Below are 19,532 nucleotides of genomic sequence, written 5' to 3'. Positions count from 1 at the left end.
ATGAATTATGTTACTGTAATATATTCTGGTCCTCCATTGTATGAACTCAAATATACTTGCTTGAATTTCACAACAACAAAACAGCAACCAAAACTGAGGTGTGCATATTCCAAATTACAGCTGTTTTATGGAGACAAAAAATAAAGCTACTAACCCTCAAATCAAGAATTTTTGTATTTTTTTCATGAAGGAATTTTAACCTATCTACACTGAATTTAATTACATGAGTTTGAAGGTCACCCATAAGTTCCGAATCACACATGTACAATGACAATTTTGGTTGTACATAAAAAGGCTATTTTCTGCTTTTTTCACCCATAAAACTTACATTTCTTAATTTTGCATGTATTAATTTATGAATAAATCTACTTAGTTAATAATCATAAAGAGAACTTTAATAAAAATTACAAAGAAACAATATCTTCTTGACCAACTATTAATTTATAACGGGCAACAGAATAAAACAATTACATTTTATGTTTTGCAATATGGTTCTTAATTACCTTTAAACCTTGCATGCATGCTATTTATCATGTTTTGGTAAAATGTAGTCCCTGTTGCTGAGTAATTACAACCGATACCTGTCCATTAAATGTGGAAAATAATTAGGAAGCTTGTGCTGGTTTACTAATCCACTTAGCCTTGTTTACCAGATTCTTATGCACCCCAAATATAAAAACCCAAGATTATTCCTAAACCATTGATTAGCCTTGCCATTTACTTATGTATGTGTTTCTGGTCAGTTCTCCAATCTTGTCTTATAAAAGTTGAACTGAACTCTCACTAACTAACCTTTCTAATATGTATTTATCTCAGAAACTGTTCGACACTCATGTCAAAGACTATCTCCTTCACTGGAGGACTGCTCAAAAAAATTAAAGGAACACTTTGAGAACACATCAGAGCTCAATGGAGGAAAAAATCATGCTGGATAGCTATACACATATGGACTAGGTAATGTGTTGGGAACGAAAGGATGTCACATTGTTTAATGGAAACGAAAATTATCAACCTACAGACGGCCGAATTCAAAGACATTCCGAAAGTCAAAGTGAAAAAATGATGTGACAGGCTAGTCCACTTTGCTGAAATTTCATTGCAGCAACTCAGAATCATACTCAGTAGTTTATATGGCCCCTACGTGATTGTATGCATGCCTGACAATGTCGGGGCATGCTCCTAATGAGATGACGGATGGTGTCCTGGGATCTCCGCTCAGATCTGGACCAGGGTATCACTGAGCTGGAAAGCATGAGGTGCAACCTGGCAGCATTGGATGGACCGAAACAATGTCCCAGAGGTGTTCTACTGGATTTAGGTCAGGCGAGCATGGGGGCCAGGCAATGGTATCAATTCCTTCATCCTCCAGGAACTACCTGCATACTCTCGCCACATGAGGCCGGGCACTGGCATGCACCAGGAGGTAAACAGGACCCACTGCACCAGCATAAGGTCTGACAATGGGTGCAAGAATTTCATCCCGATACCTAATGGCATGAAGGCTGTTTCTGATTGTTTGGTCAGATACATTCACACCAGTGGCCTGCTGGAAGTCATTTTGTAGGGCTCTGGCAGCACTCATCATGTTCCTTCTTGCCCAAAGGAGCAGATACTGGTCCTGCTGATGGGTTAAGGACCTTCTACGGCCCTGTCCAGCTCTCCTAGAGTAACTCCCTGTCTCCTGGAATCTCTCCCATACCCTTGAGACTGTGCTGGGAGACACAGCAAACGTTCTGGAAATGGCAAGTATTGATGTGCCATCCCGGAGAAAATGAACTACCTGGACAGCCTCTGCAGGGTCCAGGTATCGTCTCACGCTACCAGTAGTGACATGGATCGTAGCCAAATGCAAAACTAGTGTAAAAACAGTCAGAAAAGATGAGGTGGGAAAAATGTCAGTGGCCTCCACCTGTTAAACCATTCCTGTTTTGGGGGTCGTCTCACTGTTGCCCTTCTAGTGCACCTGTTGTTAATTTCATTAACACCAAACCAGCTGAAACTGATTAGCAACCCCCTCTTCTACTTAACTGACCAGATCATTATCCCAGAAGTTTCACTGACTTGATGCTATACTCTGATTAAAAGTGTTCCTTTAATTTTTTTGAGCAGTATACAGTGGTGTGAAAAACTATTTGCCCCCTTCCTGATTTCTTATTCTTTTGCATGTTTGTCACACAAAATGTTTCTGATCATCAAACACATTTAACCATTAGTCAAATATAACACAAGTAAACACAAAATGCAGTTTTTAAATGATGGTTTTTATTATTTAGGGAGAAAAAAAATCCAAACCTACAAATAAACACTTTCACAAAAGGTACAAGTATAACAAAACAAGTGCACTTTTATCCAGGAATATAACCGAAGAAAAAGAAATTGGGTTAGGGGACAATGTTTATGCGACCGCTTGGCTGGTGCAGAGGTAAGGCCTGCTGTCTCATAATCAAAAGATTGCAGGTTCAATTCTGGGCCCTTCCTGCATTTACCATTTTGAGTGCAAGCTGCTCTTATTGTTACTATTATATAATAAAAACATGCATTTGATTTGAATCTGTAACAGCTGGTGTAAATGTATGGTACTTGTAAAAGTTTTGCTTTTTTCTTTTTTTTTTTTAAATTCAGTTTTATTCTCTCAGTCATGTTCACACTCCCCCCGATCTGACACTGTTAGTTTTCAAATAAAGACATGCTATAGAACAGAGATGAACTTCGATGAGGGTTCTACATCGGAGAACAGAAGCCCTACAGAGCTCACCAAGGTATCGTGCAAACCTCTGTTTGTGATTATGTTTTTTGATGGTTTTTATATAAGACAAAAACAGTTATATGTTACTTACATAAAAGCCACATCGAATGTTGTTTACCTATATTTATTTATTTACTTATATTATGCACATGTACTTTGTCAGCATGCCTGTGTCGATCAAACACAGGAAGCTCTGCAGTCTACTTGTGACTTTACACTTTAGGAGGGTAAGTAAATAAATACAGGTAAACAACATTCCCTGTAGGCTTCAAGGATTCTAGTGTTAATTGGGTGGATCAAAAGTATGATGTTTTTCTTTATACAATATTTGCAGTTTTTGCTTTTTTCTTCATTCTTTCTTTTTTTTTTTTTAACCGGGGGAAAAAGGGAACATAACATTACTGGCAGACAGTGTATTATAGTGGTTAAGGCTTTTGATCCATGGGGTTGTGGGTTCAAATCCTGTTAATGACACTGTGCGGCCATGGGCAAGTCACTTCACCTGTCTGTGTTCTAATTGGAAAAACAAAAGATATACAACTAATTGTATTTCAAATGTTGAAAAACACCTTGGATAAAGGCATCAATGAAATAAGTAATAATAGTAATATTATTAGGTCACTGCAGCTGCTAACCTCTTGAATAAGCTATACACATTATGACATTCAAAACTGTGTTTTGACTCTTCCCCTGCCAACTTTTCACCAACAACAATTAAAAACTATTAATAATCTAACCACTATTTTTTTCTACAAAACAACTGCAAAAATATTTCAAAAGTGTCTTTTTATTTTAATAATAGTGATATACAGTTTTACAAACATTTGCAAATGTGTTATACAACAGAAACACAGCACCTTGCAATATATAAAAGTTAAAATACCACTCACAGTTGTAAACGTCCAAACACTTTAACTAACTAGGCATTTTATAGGTAAAACTAGTGGTAATACAATAGTGTAGTGTAAAGTAAAGCAAGAAGCCAACAAAGAAAAAAAATGAATCCAGTTAGTTATTGTAAAAGGTAAACCAACTGGAAGATTGCGGCATTTATATAACCTCAGACCCCGCGTGGTTCTGTAAATGCACTCTTTAATATCTCTTAAAAATCATTATTGACTGGATGAGTTTACAGTACAAGATTGTTCATGCCTACATTTTCTCTATAAATACTGTACATAGTCAAATTTAAGCTTTTATTTCTATAGCAACAAGCTTACCTGGACGTTCACAAAAGCTGCCATTGACAGAGTTGACACAGGTGGCTGCTTTCAAGCCTGACTGGGAGGGCTCAGCTAGGTATCCACAAAAGCCAGCATCACTGGGTTCTCCAGGTAACCACTGTAGAGATGTGTTGGTAAAAGGAGACATATCCTCCCAACACCAGTAAGACACATTGATTTTGCGTAGGCCTACCCAAGGAGTCACTGTGGCTTTATACTGCTTAGACCAAAAAAAAAAAAAAATGCCAAAAATTCAGTAAGGAGGGTTTAAATTGTGAAATACATTAGGATAAAACAGGTTAATATCTAGAGGTCATTTTCCTTGAACGACTGTGATCCTAGAGACTTCTCCATGTTTGATTGACCTTTGTACAATAAAACTACTAAAGACAAAAGAGAACAGCTTTGAATTTATACTGGCCAACATCACCTCCAAAGTACAAAGTAAACTTGTGCTACAGCATCTGCTCAGTGAGTCCAATCAGAATAAAAATTGAATAAAAATGGAGGCAGCTAAGAGATTAGTAATTTAAATTTAATGTGGGCACTGCTCAAACTATTGAATTTAGTCTGTATGTGTCCTGCAGTTACTACACAAAACTATAGTTTTTTTCTATATTTTGATGCATTATTCCACTACAAAGACACATAAGGAATTCAAAACAATTTTAACAAAAAGTAAATAAGAGAAACACCACACACAAAAGCCAGCAAGAAATACGCCAGCACAGTTTTTCAAAGATTTCCACATAGATTATTACCTTTTAATAAATTATCTTATCAGTTTACATCTGTGAAAGTTTCTTATATCTAATTGCTTAATCAAGGCTAAGAATTTTAGGCCTGCAGGCCTTTCTCTTACCAAGACATGCATAATTTGTAGCTCCTTAAGAACAAATTCCACTTTCTTCTGTGTTGTTAGAGATGCCAGTACAGCATTGTTGTTGCGACATGACAGCTTAGCATTGTCATAGTTGTCTTTGGCCGTTGTAAATTTCAAACATGAGTTTCCAACCAGGTGCCAGTTCTCCCCACAAATATTTTCTAAAAGTTAATAAGGGGAAAGAAAGTTAATTTACCCCAACCCTTTTCCTTAATGAACTCTACTGAATTTAACTTTCTTTTATGTACAAAAAGCTATAAGAAACATCTCTAGCAGAAACATCAGTTGCAGGGGGTCATCAAGGCAGAGGACAATACATTCTAATTCCCACAAACAGATACAGCTTCATTGTAGTTTCTTATGAAGTGATAATGGAAAACATAATTGATGTAAACTGGAAAAAGCAGTAGTTTTGCATCTCCATTCTACTGGAATCTAAAATAAAACAATGAAAAAGCATGTTTACAAACCATACACCTTAATGTAAAGCACTTTGGCTACAACATTGCTGATGTTGTTTTAAATGTGCTCTATAAATAAATTGACATTGTCGTTGAAATATACCGAGCTCTTCCATGAATGCAATCAAATCCCTCAAACAGAAAGCATCTTAAAGGCATCAAATACCAAGACTATTGACAATAATTGACACACATTTGTGTATCAAACTAAGATACTGATCGGTGGCACTGTTTGTGCTCCTTTGTAATGCTGATAGGCCTTCAACCGTGCATCATGTTTCTGCAACTGCCACAGCAGACTCATCAGCATTCCAAATGTATATCTAACACAAGGATGTGAAAGGACATTTTATGCATTGTCCGTAATTTTCACTTGCAACATTTTGTTTGTATATGAAAGGAAAAAACTAGTAACCGTTGAACATACATGTTTATTTTACCCAACTACGAAACTATACCTATCATGTTCCTCCTTTTGCAGCAGTTTAACAGTAATGCTTACAGCATTATAAAATGACAGACTGAGCAAATGAACTTGTCTTGCCATTGGCTATACAGTGGAACCTTGGATTGCGAGTAACTTGGTTGCAATACGAGTAGTACGTATACGCTTTGTCTGCCTAGCGTCACATGATCACATCTGAGCTAATGGTTCTTCTCTCTCTCTCGCTGCGGGATTGTGGGTAATCGTCTTCCATTCTCGGGCTCACTTGGTGTGCCTCACTCATATAGTCAAAATCCATATGAGCGTATACTGTTTACTATACAATTGTGACCACGTGTGTGTGCTGTAACGTGCGAGTCTCTGTCTTGCACCCCAAAACACGAAGATGACTCTCAGTACTTTAGCGACACCAGCTTGAAACAGGAACAGCGCATTTATTGATTGTAGCGGGATCTGCCACTCTCCTATACACAGACACAGCAGTCAGGCAAGGTCAGGGCCTGGTTAGTGCCCTGTACATTTATATTGTTCCTTGTATCACCCATCAACGGCAGGTGCTTATAGCGTGTCCGCGATTTTTTCGGAATCACTTTTACGGCGAACTGCTACAGCACTGAGAGCCTGCAGTTCCTTCGGGACGCTCTTCCACGTGTCGTCCCGTTGGGTGGAATCCCACAAGAGTTTAGAAACTCACTCACACCAGCCATGATTCTTTTCAAACGTAAAGTGCAGATTAATTTGTTTTATGTATTTTTTACTTTATATTTTGTATTCATCATTTTATATGAATAGTTTTGGGTTGTGGAACGAATCATCTGAGTTTCCATTATTTCTTATGGGGAAATTCGCTTTGATATACAAGTGCTTTGGATTGCGAGCACGTTTCTGGAACTAATTATGTTCGCAAACCGAGGTTCCACTGTCTTTGTACCCTGTATCTCTATTTAAAAAGTATTTGCTGTTCTCTTACTGATGCTGGCATATCATCCACTCACAAATTAAAAGTATTTCACATGTAATATAATAGGTATTATGAACAATTAAAATGTATGCATGGCTATGCAATGCCAAAGTCAAGACATTTTCTTCCAGCATGCTACATCCAGAATAACATAGCACGTTTAGGCTACATCATATCACCTCAGTTTCATCTACATAAAAGTAATACCACATGGGAGGCAGTAATCATAAATGTCTAGCACCCACTTTGCATACAGTGCAGTTTCCCATTTTTCATTGACTACCACTGGCCAGAAGAGTTAAATACTTTTTCAAGGGCAACGTTAGGCAATAAGAAAGTGGTTGTATGGGTGCTACAATGCTACAGATAAGCTGAACAGTTTATAATTCTGATCTTAGGCCTGGTCTAAACTAATGTCAGATCAATGCTAACATTTTGACTTCAGTAACGATACTAAAATGATAGCAAAGCAAATAACAGACTACTGACTCTCAGCTGCTTCATCCACCCTTTCCCCAACCAGCCCACACACAAAAGCATGCCAACAGGGACCAGAGGAAAACCAACTGCCAACTGTTCAGCCAAGGTCCACCTAAGGTTTATCATTTGTTAATCAAGCTTTAACCCTCAGAGTTTTGAGCATGCTGATATCTACTCACTCTCTCTATATATATATCTATATCTCTATCTATCTATATATATAATTCACTAAGCCGACAGGGCAAGCTAGACAACCACGGGATACGTAAGCAAGACAACCATGGTATACGCATGACATAGCCACGCCCGCAAAAATCACAGAGACCCGCCCACCAACTCTAAGACCATGGGATACGACAACAACTCACAGAGCCACGCCCCCCCACTCTAAGACCATGGAACAAGAATGCCTGCCCGCCCGACTGTTACCAGCATTCACCGCAATGTACTGGAGTGTAAAACCATCGCAGCTTTTAACTCAAAAACTGCAACAACTCACCAAACACTGCCACCCTGTCTCTCGAGGAATTCACACTGCCGGAAGACAGCCATGGGACACGCAAGAAATAGCCACGTCCGTCAACTCACAAAGCCCCACCCACCAACTCTAACACCGCATCAGGCACTTTCTATATCTAAGAAGATATATAGATACTCATTATTCACCGGCACGCGTCCACCCACAATCTCAAGGCATTCACAGTGCCTGCTCATGTGCCCGGACGCAACAACTCACCAACTCGCTTTCGTCTCTGCTACAGTACACATGCACCACTGAGCCACGTTGACTTTTCATTATTCTTTTTGGTTTCGGCTGCATTTCTATATATAATCCACCAAGTCGTCTGACCATGGGATACGAACGACAGAGCACCGCCCAACAACTCGAACCGATACAGAGACACGCCCACCAACTCGCTCTGGGAGGTGGAGGCGTGACGCCGGTCCTCCAGTTTTCAGTCATGGACAATTGTATGTTGGTTCGTAGCGTGCATTGTTGCAATGTTACTTTTCTTGGTAGTTTATTAAATTACGGATTTTTCAAATGTTCATTTTTTTCCCTGTGCTTAAAACTCATTAAAAGAGCGGTGTGATTATGCGGCATATGCTACGCCACGGGTTGGCTAGTATATCCATATATATCTATATATATATATATCTATATATCTATATCTATATATCTATATACAGTAATCCCTCACTTATCACGGGAGATAGGTTCCAAGGCCGACCGCGATAACTGAATTTCCGCGAAGTAGGGACACCATATTTATTTATTTAACGTGTATTTGGATGTTTTTAAACACTCCCTGTATTGTTTACAACCCACCCTTTACTCTATTAATAACAGGGACAACTGCTAAGCAATATGAAATCGGTAGATAAGTTTACACTTACTGTATAACGAAGTACACGTAGCTATATATGACGTGATGATGGTGATGAATATGCTGCGCAATAAAAATGATGACGATGAAGGTAATAATCCCCTGAATGAGCACGTTAATGCTGAATGAGTGAGATGAGACTTCCTGGTTAATGCACCACTCCGTAGCTGAGCCAATCAGCAGCACACAGGAACTTAACTGCGTGCTCTGATTGGATAGCTTCTCAGCCATCCGCCAATAGCATCTCTTGTATGAAATCAACTGGGCAAACCAACTGAGGAAGCAAATACCAGAAGTAAAAAGACCCATTGTCCGCAGAAACCTGCGAAGCAGCGAAAAATCCGCGTTATATATTTAGATATGCTTACATATAAAATCCGCGAAGTCGTGAATCCGCGAAAAGTGAGCCGCGAAGTAGCGAGGGATTACTGTATATAGTATAATATATATAGTATATAATATATATAAAATAATGAATCATGCAAACACAAACATGCCTTTGATTAATACATAATTGTAATGAGTGAGATAAGGAACCCCTACTCCAAAGAAAATAATGATAAAATATAACATAAAAGTAAGAAAAAAAAATTAGTGAATAGCCTAGTCTTACCACTTGAATAGATACACAAATTCCTCCATATATTATATATATATTATACACACACACACACAGTAATTATGGACCTGTGTATGTATGTATGTATGTATATAAAATCATCACCACAGATTAGTTCAGTGAAGTATAATAAACTCAAAGACAGTTATTAGAAGGGCAACTGTTACATTAATAGTAATGTAACAATTTCAGTATTGTGGTTTATAGCTAAAAAATTTTTCCAAAGAAAGCTGGTTTCCTTTGCTCAGTTTGGTACTCAATTTTATTTTCAAATTACCTTCAAAAGCATTCAACTATGGAATTAGCCACAATTAAACTCAAGACAAATAATTAACTCTCTAGCATAACCAGATGTATACCAGTTGTCTCACAATAAACAAATTATACAGAGCAAAATTTCCCCAGACAAAAAGGCAATAAACCAACCTTTCCCCAACGCCAGAACACAGAGAAGAGGCGCCTTGATGTGCAGAACATACCATAAGACTTCTGCAATGCTGGTGCCGGGGTCCCGAAGGATCAGGTGGGAGGGCTGCTCTACCAGTCAATTAAGGTATGCAAAATTATAACTGCATATGTATCAGGTTCCTTAGCATAGTCCATATATGTCTATTTCAGGGTTGACAACTGGGTGAGGTGTGATGCATCTTTCACATGTGCACATTTACTAGTTGACTGTGATTTATAAAGGGTAAATTTCATAGAAATGTGAACACATATTTTCATGCTCAAATCTAGGGATGTCCCAAGAATCAATATTTTTTTTTACTAATTTGGTACCAAACTTCCGAACTATTACTGTTATCAGAATTTTGAAGTATTGGCAGCACCAAGATAGTCATTACTACACTCATGCGTGACTACAAGTACAGTAGAGAAATTACTTCAGAAGCTCCAATAATACATAATAAAAACCAACAAGACTAAATATAAAAATGTCCTCCAGTGTTGATAATACAGCACCACATCAAAGGTCATGCCTGGAAATGGTTTGGCGTTTGCACAAAAACATGTCAGCGTGCAATTGCAGGAATCATACTGGTTTAATTGTATTAATTCAGAATCAATTTGTTCTTACTTTGTGAGTGAAATAATACTAACTTTTACTCTTTTTACTCTCTTTTAATATTGTCCTACACACCCTGATAGATTAACAAAGGTTTTAGATCCATTCTCCGACTGTATTGAGCACTCCTACAGATGTATGTATATAGTTCAGGGTTGCACTGAGGTGTGACTTACACATATCTACAGTTAGACCTATAGGAATAGGGTGACTGCCAGCGCAAGTAAATATCATTGCAAAATTAAAACAAAGTGGCTATTTGGCTTGTGTACACCAGCGATGACATGAGCAGATCCATGTGTAAAATTTAGTGTTTCAATGCTTCGAAGGACAAGGCATATCTCTTTATTAATATGATGTGTATCGTGTTAACAGAGACATGTAATCACGAAAACATGCAATTAGTAAGATAAGCAGGTCATGCGCAAAGAAAATACAGTGATCCCTCGCTATATCGTGCTTCATCTTTCGCAGCTTCACTCCATCGCGGATTTTAAACGTAAGCATATGTGAATATATATCGCGGATTTTTCACTGCTTCGCGGATGTCTGCGGTCTACAGTACGTGTGCTTCCTCAGTTGATTTGCCCATTTGAATTTAAACAAGGGACGCATTTGAATTCAAACAAGGGACGCTATTGGCGGATGGCTGAGAAGCTACCCAATCAGTGCACGCAGTTAAGCTCCTGGGTGCTGTGCTAACTCTCGAGCATGTCGTTACCATTCTACGAATGGCAAAAGATCTCCAGACATCAGCTGAAGAATGGGACCCGCAAATGATTCGTTCTTTGCAATTTAAAAATGCTCTTGATGGCGCCACGGAAGTGCATAGGAACCTCTTTACACAAATGAAAAAGCAGCGCCAGCAACTGCCCATCACGATGTTCCTTACATGCAAAACACTGCCTAGTACGCCTTCAGTGGAAGAAGACGACGGCGGTGCTACACAGTCGCCTGAAGAGGCTCCTTTAGAGCAGCTGTGACAGTGCAGTAAATGTCATCGTTATCTGACAAGTTGGTGAGTACCCAAAACTATTTTTCTATGTACTTAGTACATGTATGTACATTTATTGTAACTGTGCACACATTTTATACAATTTTTTCCTTGCATTGTTGGTATTTATTGCCGGTGGCCTGTCTATCGTAATGGCTGTAACAAATGTGATATCGGAGATGCTTTACAGTATCTTTAAAATAACATTTTGGTTTTATGTACAGCATTTACATGTTATAGATTTTTCACGTATTTTTATATTACCTACTCAATTACAATATGTTTAAAACTGTATTACGTATTAAATAAAACTCCTCAATGATATACGATACGTATGTTTGTGAGTAGTATATAAACTGTGTTTACATACATAATTTCAACGAATCTTACCTAATAACTAAGAGAATATAAAGGGTTTATGCTGTATAACTGTACGGGGAATATTTATAAACCATGTGGGAGAGTTTATAAGGACTTAAAATATATAAAAATAACCATATAAACATATGGTTTCTACTTCGCGGATTTTCTTATTTCGCGGGTGGCTCTGGAACGCAACCCCCGCGATGGAGGAGGGATTACTGTATCTCCAACGGGATTAATACAGTGTAAAATACAGAAAAAGCATGCATCACCGTTTTGAATGGCATGCTGAAGAAAGTAATGACAACCCAAGTAATTTTCAAGTTTAGTATTTGTAAACAGACACAAGAACTAAAGTCTGATCACTCATGGCAAGAAACCTTGAAAACAGCAACACAAAGGCTGCTTAACAGGAATTCCAAAATAAAGGATTAATTTAAAACTGACAAGTTTAGTTTCACACAGGAAACTTTAAAGTTGGGACAAATGGAAAAAAAGGGGAATTAATTTGATCCATTAAATATTACTCTTTAGCAGTATTTTTTAATTAGCATATTATGCAAATATAAATCTTACAATAGCAAATACCACACACCTAACTAACTGATTGGTTCACTGACTTTGAAAGTATGCTGTCACAAAAACAGCTTTAAATAGTTGGTTTAAAGGGAAATATCTAGATTATCTTGTAATTCACTAATTTAACTGCACATATACAAGGTAAGACACAAAAATAACCAGACTGGGCTTGGGGCTTTTCCTGGAAAACCGTCTGGAGGTCGGCCGGACGTGAATTATAGAACTATATCCCCTCCTACATGCCTTCTCAAACCGACGACCAGCTACATATATTCTGTGAAAAGCCCAGTCAGTATTTGCACAACAATCGTTACACAAGTTGCTGCGATAATGTCGGGTGAAAAAAATCAAACAGCAAATCAACATCAAATTTCTCACGAATTTTCTCTTTTTCTGACTTTTTTTTGACTGACAAAAGCATTCCTGTCCTCGATCATGCTCCCTATTCGCCCAATTTAGCTCCCTGTGATTTTCAGTTGTTCCCGAAAATCATTTTTCTTCAATGGATGATGGATGAAGTGCAGACAAAAATGGCAAGCCTGTTGAAGAGCCTCAAGCAAGAAGTCTTCCAGCACTGTTTCAATCAATGGAAGATGCGTATGGAGCGGTGTAGAGCTCGGGAGGGGGAGTATATAGAAGGTGACAATGTTTAAAATGCTGTAATTCATCAATATATATTATTTTTTTACCAATCCAGTTATTTTTGAGTCTCACCTCGTATAACTTAAATACTTAAATTTGTATACTCAGTATAGATTTTAAGCAGTAGTTACTGGACAGTAAAAATCAGAGAATACATTCAGAATGTGCAAAGTAAAACAAGTAGTTCACAATAAATCATTCTTTATATTCCCTGTGCTGAAATCCCCACAAAATTGTAAATTACATTTGTTGTTACACTATGGGGAATCCCCACCTCTGTAATACATTAAAGTTCAAGCCTTGCATTGTATTTTGATATTTATGAATACCAATACTAGTTTACCCAAGTGATAGTTGGGTAACTATTTGATGGATATACTAGTACTTTAAATTTGTTGTTACTGTTAGTATTTATATAAAGTATTTTACAGTATATTTTATTACTGAAAATGGGACAATATTGTTCTCTTAAATAAATTAAGGAACTTTAATAAAAAGTCATTGAATGGACTTTCTCTCTTTACTACGGTATCAAAAGGTACTGAGTATGACAAAATTTGACTGGTATTGGTATTGAATGCCAAACATCTAATATCAAGACATCCCTACTTGAATCCACACAAAGTTTTATAAATGAGAGCCCTGGTCTTTGGGGGTTTTATTTTAGTTGGTTGAGCTTTCCTCTTTTATCCCAAACAAATTGAGCCAGTGTGAGGAAATGTCATTGTGTGCTCGAGTGCTACCTGCAAGAGAATGGTGTCCTCATCCAGGATTGGATCCTGAGTTTCACATAATCTGTTAGGATAGCTTTGATTTTTCATGATCCTGAAATTGATTAAATACTAATAGATGGATAAAAAATGTCAATGTCATATCCTAAATAGAGATAGTGTATGGAAACATCATATGTAATTAAAAAAAAAACAAGCTACTCAGGTTAACTGAGTGAACAACTTTTATAACTACATAAACATCCACAACAAAATTGGGAATTGTGGCTTAGGACTCATATCTAGCAAAACTTGAGCATGCACATGACACAATTTGGCAGCAAGTTTCCTTTTTTAATTAATAAATTCTTTATTATGCCACTGAAAAATAAACTATTTATGCAAGATATGGTATTAAGTAAATTATTTATGTTGAATATAGGGGACTGAGAGGAAGTTGTCATTGAAAGGTTTCAATCACAAAAAAGACCGATTTATTGACTAATGAAAGTCTAGCGGGCTTAATGTTTAAACAACATTTCTACAGCTTGTGGAAACACTCTCCTTCCCATTCATCCTTAAATCCTTCTCTGTCATCCAAAGGAACTGTAATGAATAATATTTTACCAACATACTGTATAATCCCCTTGGGAATTAATAAAGAATCTAGCTATCCATCTATCTATAAGTCAGCTCAATATCACTTCCAATATTCGTTATGATTTTTATTTGAAAACCGAAAGAAATGCTAATAGCTAACATAGTTAAAAGTCACTTGGATGCCCTATCAGAAACATTTTGTTCCAAATACCATTTTAATATTTCTGTATTATTCTTGCTTATGTAAATGGTACCAAAAAACTACTTCACAGCAGCAGACCAAAAAAGTACTGTACTGTTATCACAGCTAGCCAGTGTTTCCAGTATGTGCATCGCTCAGCTTTCAAGATGCTTCGAGAAGAGAGCACATCTCTCTTGAAGAATGCTGGATGGATTCAAGGCTGGAAACATGTTTTGTAATTTCATTATCAAAGCAGTACCTAATCTGCAGGTTTTACATACAGCCAGACAGAGGAGATTTCATTCATACACAATAAAAGAACGAGGAACCCCATCAATATCCATGCCCTGTCTTGACTTCAGAAAAGTAAGCACTTCACTGCCAAGGTGCCCACAGTGGCACATTCTTGCGCCACATTTAGGGCCAATTTACAGGGTTAAATAACTTCATTAAGGTACTGTTGCATTTGCAGTATTCACATAAAGTACTTTCACAGACAAAGATAAAACTGCTCTTCATTTTACTGATACACTTATCATGCTACAAGAACAATTTACCTTAAACACAGACAACAGTGAACCACTATGAACATGAAATCAAACTCATTTTACTTAGCTTAGCAATTGACCCATTTCCATCTCTGCAACTGCAAGCAAAATGGGTACATCTACTATGAAAAAGCAAGTTCACCTGGAAGGGCAATGCACTCCTGGTTTCGTGGCTCCCACTGGCAGTTCTGATCCATGGCACAGCTCTTACAGCTTGTCTTCTTATTGCAGACATACTCTGGGTTATCTTTGCGGCATGCCTCATACTCAGAAATTGGATTCTTAAAATAAAAGGGAAGAGGAAAGATCGAGTCAACAGTGAAATTTAAAAAAAACTGACAGTTAATGTAGAAATGCCAGGGCTATACAGCTGTTAGCAGATATATAGTGGAAAATATAGCATATTATGTTTCTGATAAACCATGACAATATGGATGTCACCAACAATAATAGGAAATCAACCTCAGTTTGTAACTGGTAGTTATTGCAATTACTTTCACAATTTCAGCTAATTAACAAAGGGAAAAAGGTTGTTTAGAAAACTTTCAGGTCTCTAAGATCTGATTAGATAATGCCAATAACTGCCACAATAGGCAAAGAGTTCCTGCTTTCACTTAATCCTTTGTCAGAAAGCACTCACCGGTACCGCAGTACAGTTGCTGTTCATGGAAATGCATTGGTCACCACACCACTGGCAGCCATTTGTGTTCGCTGTGCAGCTATAGCAGTCAGTATACTGATCACATTTCTCATTGTCAGCAACTGAAATTGGGAGTGGGGAAAAAACATTTGAGAGAGTCAAGTAATTATCAGAAAATAAGAAGCTACTTTGAGATGCAATGTGACAGTTAATTTACTACGTGTGTTAATATCAGCATCTTAAGATCACTTAAACTATTGCAAATCCAAAAGTTAAACAGACATGATATTCTGGAACTCCTAAAAGCAAATTAGACAACATGCAAGACTCTCTTTTATTTCATTTATGAAAGTTTTGCTAAACAGGATCAACAATACAGCCCTGAAGATAAATCTCACCAAGTTGTTTTACTCGCTTTTAATTTAGAAAATACCTTTGCCTATAGTGAGCATAAACACAGTGTGTTTAACAAGCAGAAACTTGCCTATTTGACAAATGATGCGCAGTCAGGTTAAATGACTTGTACACAGTCACACACCATGTAAAAGGTGACAACCTAGCCCAAAATTTTGTAGATTTAAATACACTGCCATGACTTTGCAGGTAAGTTTACTTGTTAGTCAAATTTAAGCTGAGTAATACACCATAGACCTAAGAGAGACAGATCAAATTTAGTTGAGCAGGCCAAGTATCAGGTTATTAACAGAAAAATGCAATGGAACTATGTCAGCTTGGCCAATCACATTATGCTGAAGAAGTTCCCATTTGTGCCAAATCAAATAATCAAGTTCAATTGTAGCAACGAGTCACAATTTTAAAGTCAGTAAAGAACAAAAAGGTTGTCTGTGTGAATATAGGTACACCTGTTTCAACCACTGACAACTAAAGTGAAGGTAATTTGACAATTCAGCCATTTATATATAATGGACAAGCAGGTGTGTAGTATTGTGAAGCAATATTAACAATAACAACAACAGCAGCTAATCTATGATGAAAATAACAATCTAAAATATACTAGGCCATACATGCTTTAGCTGGGCACATTGAGATGACTTGCTGTTCCTCCTCTGGGCTGGCAGACTCCCAAGACAAACACTTCTCCAAAGTAGCATTCCACAGGCAGCGGATGCCTGGACCAGCTTGGGTGCAGGTGCTGTTACTTAGGAAGGCTGCACAGCTGGCTGGTGTGAACATCAAAACATCACTGAGAAGCAGACTGTTGAAACCCCCAAATATATACATGATTCTGTAAAGAAAAAGGAGGTTAAAAGTGAAAATTTGGCCACTGTTATTTGTCTAATGTTGTTTTATTGTGTAATAAGTGTATTTATTATTCAATCTAGGCATTGTCCCAGATGGATGGGGACCCTACCCAGCCAGGACGCCTGGATGGTCCCCATGATGGACAATACCTCTCCTGGGCCACGAGGGGGCAGCCACCCGGGTCTGCTTATGGGCCACTGGACCGGAGCTGGGTCACTCATCCCTACCGGAGGACGTGGCCACCGCCAGGGGGCGCCCAGACAGCTGTGAGGTCCTGAATGCCAGCACTTCTGCCACACCAGGAAGTGCTGCCGGAAGAATTCCCAGGGGCACCCGGAGTGCTTCCGGGGGCTCTCTTGACACTTCCGCCACACCAGGAAGTGTCGTCAGGGGGAGCACCTGGAGCTCATCAGGGTCGGTATATAAGGGACCGCCTCCCTCCAGAAGCTGAGCCAGAGTTGGGAGGAAGGAGACGAAGCTTGTGAGGAGGGGAGAGGAGGTCATTGAGAAAGAGAAAGAGAGAAAGGAAGAGAGTTGGTGGATGAAGGCATTGTGGTGCTTTGGAGAAATAAAGAAGTGTTTTGGACATTCTGGTGTCTGTCTGTCTGTCTGTGTCCCGGGGTATGCTTTCCACAGCATCCATGACTCAAACAAAGCTTCAATCCTACTGAATATGGGCCAACCTCAGTCTATACAAGAACAGGGACAGATCCACAAATAAGCAGATCTCTGATCATGTGGTACCAGATACAGTTCTTGTTAATGACTGCATCTACTTCCTTTTAAATTGTACAATTTTCTCAACTTGAGAAATATTTTAATCCAGTTTCTAAACCTGCACTTTAAAAAAATAATTTAGCAAACATTATTTCAGGATGTTCAGAAAGACAATAGCAATAGAAAGGTAAGAATGCATGGGGTACTGGAATTATTAAACGAAGCACTGTGATATAAATTTTCCAAGAAACTAAATCAACTGCTTCATGATTCAGAAACTACTAAAACATTTTAGTTAACACCGACAAATCATTACATTTTTAGTGTTTAAAAAGAGATCCTCTTTGATTTCTGCATTTTGTACATGAATGTCTATTCAACTGTCTTATTAGGTCTGCAGTATTAAATATGAATATCTTCGTACCTAACCAGCAGCTAACCAATCTCTCTCTCTCATTCTTCCTAGGGCACGAAGCGGAAGCAGAAGCAAAAGCAGACAATGGCTGACAGTGAGATGAATAGCGTTGCAGTCGTAGTAGAAGAACTCCAGGCACTCGACGAACAGATTCAGAAACTCCTGTCCAGACGAAGATACCTTAGAGATCTGAAGGCTCGGCTACTGGATAAACCGTCTTCGCCATCTTTAATCGGCGTAACATCAACCCCGCGTTGTGCCGCTCAAGTGAACTTCACCCCCGCGCCTCATAGGAGTGACACCGATGATGACCTCGGCGTATTTCAGCTATGCAGGCGGGGGTTCAAGGCCAGAACACCTCCATCGGCAAAGGCAAGCATCTTAACTCAGAACCGGTTCTACCCTCTCCGCCTCCCCAGTTCGCCTTCAGCCCCTGGTGATGTAATAGTGGTAGGTGATTCTATTGTTAGAAACCTCAATATCACATGCCCTAATAGAAGATTGTTTGTTTCTTGTTTTCCCGGTGCTCGTGTCCGAGATGTGATGAGACGTGTGCCGGCAATCTACGAGAAGCACAAGAACAGGGCAGTTGGAGCAATTGTTTTGCATGTTGGCGTAAACGATATAAGGCACCGACAATCGGAAATCCTCAAGGCTGACTTCACAGCATTAATTAAAGACACGAAGGAGAGGACCCCATCGGCAAAGATCTTCATTTCGGGTCCACTGCCTCTCGTCAGACGATCAAACAAATACTACAGTCGTCTGCTAGGATTAAACAACTGGCTGAAGGGCTTCTGCAAGAATCAAGACATTGGGTTCATCAACAACTGTGACCTCTTTTGGGAAAGACAGCGTTTCTTCAAGCGAGATGGCCTGCATCTGAACAGTTTCGGCGCCCGGGTCCTCTCCGAAAACATATCTAAGGTAATTTGTTTATCTTGACTATCTATCTCTGCTCTTAACCCCTTCCAAAATGCTACTGCTGTGCTAGGATATGATAATTGTTTAATAAAATCTTCCATAAAAGTGCACAACATAAATACTGTAATAACCAATCTCAATGCACGTAGAAAATCTAGGCAATACAGCATAAACACCAATAATTTAATTAAAATTACTACTTTAGATGAACAACGTATTAAAACTATAAAAACAGATTATAGATTAAACGAAAAATACACACAGAGCGGCGCTAATAAAAATAACTTAGTTCCTGTTCCAAATATCAATAACGCACATAGTATTCATCTCTGCCCCTCCGAAACATTAAATATGGCTCTATTAAATGTTAGAGCTTTAACTAACAAGATGTTTTTTTATCAACGATCTTATTAGTGATAAAAAAAATTGATTTTATTGCACTAAGTGAAATGTGGCTTAGCTCAGATGGCGCAGCTGTTTTAATCGAATCTGTGCCTCCGGATTACAGTTTTACTCGTCCAGATCGCTAAGGAAAAAGAGGCAGAGGCTTGTCAAACATTTACTCAAACCGGTTAAAATGTAAAGATGTCAGTTTTGGTAAATTCAAGTCCTTTGAGTATCTCGCCGTTGTTATCCATGGATATTCTCACGTTCTAGTATTATCCGTGTATAGACCTCCAAAAT

At 38.4% G+C, this 19,532-nt stretch overlaps 1 protein-coding gene across 2 annotated transcripts in view; it reads right to left on the bottom strand.

Annotated features, from left to right (window-relative positions):
* atrn (attractin) overlaps window positions 1–19,532 on the bottom strand; it is a 300,415-nt gene that overhangs the window by 150,152 nt on the left and 130,731 nt on the right. For both annotated transcript variants that reach the window (XM_028801455.2, XM_028801456.2), the window contains exons 12-16: window positions 16,555–16,775; window positions 15,530–15,651; window positions 15,032–15,170; window positions 4,832–5,013; window positions 3,967–4,186 (exon numbers count right to left, since the gene is read on the bottom strand). In XM_028801455.2, coding sequence (XP_028657288.2) covers window positions 3,967–4,186; window positions 4,832–5,013; window positions 15,032–15,170; window positions 15,530–15,651; window positions 16,555–16,775 — 884 coding nt within the window. The remainder of the gene's footprint in view (window positions 1–3,966; window positions 4,187–4,831; window positions 5,014–15,031; window positions 15,171–15,529; window positions 15,652–16,554; window positions 16,776–19,532) is intronic.

Source organism: Erpetoichthys calabaricus, chromosome 5, assembly GCF_900747795.2.
Source record: "Erpetoichthys calabaricus chromosome 5, fErpCal1.3, whole genome shotgun sequence".
Lineage (NCBI taxonomy): Eukaryota > Metazoa > Chordata > Cladistia > Polypteriformes > Polypteridae > Erpetoichthys > Erpetoichthys calabaricus.
The sequence above is the reverse complement of the archived record's forward strand: the minus strand, read 5'-3'. Positions and strand labels throughout refer to the sequence as shown.